The following is a 3380-nucleotide window of genomic DNA, read 5'->3' on the forward strand; positions in this document are numbered from 1 at the left end:
ATGCCATTTCCTGACCAGGCGCCGAGTGGTGCCAATCACAACTTACACTGGCCCAGCTAACCCATCTCAGCACATTTCGTATTTCAGAAGGCGGGCCTTCATTTGATACAGGAACTATTCGAGCCATTCATGCCAGACTGGGGAGAAAGAGTTTTGTAATAATGTAAAATATGTGAAAAATGATGTGTTTTTCGAACAACCTAGTATGAGAGCCTGTTCTAGTACACCCCCAAAACAAAATCAAGACTTTGTAAAAAAAGCATAATAGGACCCCTTTAATGTTTTTAAGGCCTTTATCTCAGCTGTCTTACAATGTTAACCTGCATTACTGTTGATCCAGTTTCACAAGTTGTCTTCTGGTTGCGTAAGGCCTCCTGGGCTCCCTCTGGTCTGCTGATGTCTGTGATTGAAAGCTGCATCACTGCAGTGTGATGGAGAGAGTGAGCTGAGCTGTGCTGTGCTGTGTGCTGCAGGTCTATGACGACGGCAAGTTCGTGTATCTGGTGATGGAGCTGATGAGAGGAGGAGAGCTGCTGGACAGGATCCTGCGGCAGAAGTGCTTCTCAGAGCGCGAGGCCGCAGCTGTGCTCTGCACCATCACCAAGACTGTGGAGTATCTGCATTCACAGGGGGTCAGTTTGCATGTGGTCACAGTGGGGAAGCTAAATACAATACTTACTTGTTTGGTTGCTACTGATGATAAAAGTGCCATAACGTTCTAATACAGCAAATTACACAGATTTTAGTCACTTTGTGAACTGAATTGTTTCTTCATCTGTGTCCAGGTTGTGCATCGAGACTTGAAGCCCAGTAACATCCTGTATGTCGATGAAACAGGCGACCCAGAGTCCATTAGAATATGTGATTTTGGGTTTGCCAAACAGTTAAGGGCTGAAAATGGTCTGCTCATGACACCGTGCTACACTGCAAACTTTGTGGCCCCTGAGGTACTTTTAGATACATTTTCTTTTCTGTTCAGTGTTATGATTTATTCATCTCTGAAAAAAAATCATTTTTTCAATGTTTGTAAAACATGTCATACAAATGTAAAATTATTTAAAATAACAATTGCTCCTAAAAATGAATGCTGTTTAAAAGTCTACTTAAAGATAACCAAACTATATTGCTTGTTTTATCAAAAGTTTATATCTTTAAATGCAACTCATCCAATCAGAATTAGAACTAAGGGTTAAAACCATAGACTGTAAAAAAAGATGGACGCGTGTCTCCTATTCCTTCCACTATAGAAAAGTGAAGCCAAAGCATCTCAGTATGGCCGCTGCCATCTTAAATAAATGACGCCATTTGGAGCCCGAGTCTGCGCAGTAGAGATTAGTTTGGAGCCAGAGTCTGCGCAGTAGTGTCGCGAGGTGGAGCCGCGGAATCAAACTCCCGCAGACCCAATCAACCATAACGACACGCCCCATTTTTATAGCATCAAATTACTAGGTAAAATCAAACTTATCACAGAAACGAACAATTGAACATATATTAGCGTGATAACAACTACCTTTAATGACCAAAACCATCTTTCGGAAAATTGTATTGGAAGTGTAATTAATTTTTTTATTTTGACTCAAGTCCCATTCGTTTACATGGAGAGGGCGGGGTTTATGACCTGTACTGCAGCCAGCCACCAGGGGGCGATCAAAGAGCCCGCCTCACACGTCACTTTTCAGGACGTGTGAGGCACACCCAGTTAAAACTTAGGGCCAGTTCTACTAAGCAGGGCAAATTTGCACGAGTGCACAATTCCAAAACAGCGCCGATGGGTGTGGAAATTTCTGCGGGTGATTTACTAATAACGCGCAAATTAAAGAACACAGATGCAACATCTCATTTACATATCGACCAACACAATATACCAAGCGCAGCGCAAATTAGCGTAGTCGCAAATAAAGAATAAAGAAATAAAGAAGCCACAGTACATTGAAAAGAACCGGAGGCCAAAAAATGAAGGTTTGCTAGAAGTTTTGATGGAGCTGGTATTGCGTGACTCCTAGTTGAAGGTTCCAAGTCGTCTTTTATTTCTGTTCTTCTGGCATTCAAAATAAATTAATACTTGTGGAAAAAATCCTCTCCCTTCTACCACGCGCTCCTCCAAGCAACAATAATTGCAGCCATTTCAAGTGCAAAATAGTTTGACATGCTTTTTTTTTGGCGTTAAATAATGGCGCAAATGCCAGTAATTTGTCGAGCGCAAGCGTTAGTAAAACGCGTTGCGTGATTCATTTTAATACTCTCCTCCCATAACTTTTGCATCTGAAAGGGAAACTCCTACAAATGCATATTCAATAAGGCCAGGTGCAAAAATAACTGTCCACACCTTTTCAGCGTTAATTCTTCACTGCGCGTCTTTAGTAAAACCTGACAGTACTATTTTAACGCCAAAAGACGGTTTGCGCTGGCGCAAGCTGTTAGTAAAACTGGCCCTAAGTCTTTTATAATAAATGTTCACACCTGTGATTCATTCAGGTCCTGAAGAAACAGGGATATGATGCCGCCTGCGATATCTGGAGCCTGGGAATCTTACTGTACACCATGCTGGCAGGGTAAGTTGATGTTTCATATTACATATACACTACCATTCAAATGTTTGAGATCAGTAGGATTTAAGTATTGATTGATTGATTGATTGATTTTTAATACAGCTATACAATACTTTTATTCTGGAAGGATGCATTAAATTTAACAAAAGAGACCATAAAGACTTTATTTCTTTTCGTTCTTTAAATTTCAGCATATAAGAATGATTTCTGAAGGAACACATGACATTGAAAACTGGAGTAATGGCCACTGAAAATTCAGCTTTGCCATCAAATAAATAAATAAATACCATTTAAAAAAAATACTTTACTTAAACTGCAAAGGTAAAATATAAAATACATAACTAAACAAGCAACCAGTCGCCACTCGCACATAAGAAAAAAATCCTGATGGATCTAATTCATTGCTGCATTGTTTTTTTCTTAATCTCAGTATGAACAGATTCTATTTGTTGCTTTAAATGAACTGACAGTATTCATCTAGGTATGCTAACACTGTTTCTGCCATCAATCTGCCCACATGACCCAAGAGCCCTGTCTTCATTTTCTATGACATTACGATTGACCTGTCAAAACAAACAAATCAGAATGCTATGTAGCACATCCTTTCTCCCATTGCCCAGATGAGGGATGAGGGACAAATTTCTAGAGAAGGGTGGAGGGGATTACTAGGTACATAAGCCGGGTCAAGTCACAGAGTAATTGTACTGAACACAATGCCAGAGCTATCAGAATCCAAGCAGCTCTCTCAATTTAATGTTCCTGACTATGGATTGAGCTTTAAACCTCTGTGTAATCAGAACATTTGAAAAAAAAAAAAAAAATCATCTAACT

At 40.0% G+C, this 3380-nt stretch overlaps 1 protein-coding gene across 2 annotated transcripts in view; it reads left to right on the forward strand.

The window, feature by feature from the left end:
• rps6ka2 (ribosomal protein S6 kinase, polypeptide 2) overlaps positions 1 to 3380 on the forward strand; it is a 59900-nt gene that overhangs the window by 47448 nt on the left and 9072 nt on the right. For both annotated transcript variants that reach the window (XM_016566265.1, XM_016566266.1), the window contains 3 exons: positions 474 to 632; positions 786 to 947; positions 2476 to 2552. In XM_016566265.1, coding sequence (XP_016421751.1) covers positions 474 to 632; positions 786 to 947; positions 2476 to 2552 — 398 coding nt within the window. The remainder of the gene's footprint in view (positions 1 to 473; positions 633 to 785; positions 948 to 2475; positions 2553 to 3380) is intronic.

Source organism: Sinocyclocheilus rhinocerous, unplaced genomic scaffold, assembly GCF_001515625.1.
Source record: "Sinocyclocheilus rhinocerous isolate Xijiao unplaced genomic scaffold, SAMN03320098_v1.1 scaffold512, whole genome shotgun sequence".
Classification (NCBI taxonomy): domain Eukaryota; kingdom Metazoa; phylum Chordata; class Actinopteri; order Cypriniformes; family Cyprinidae; genus Sinocyclocheilus; species Sinocyclocheilus rhinocerous.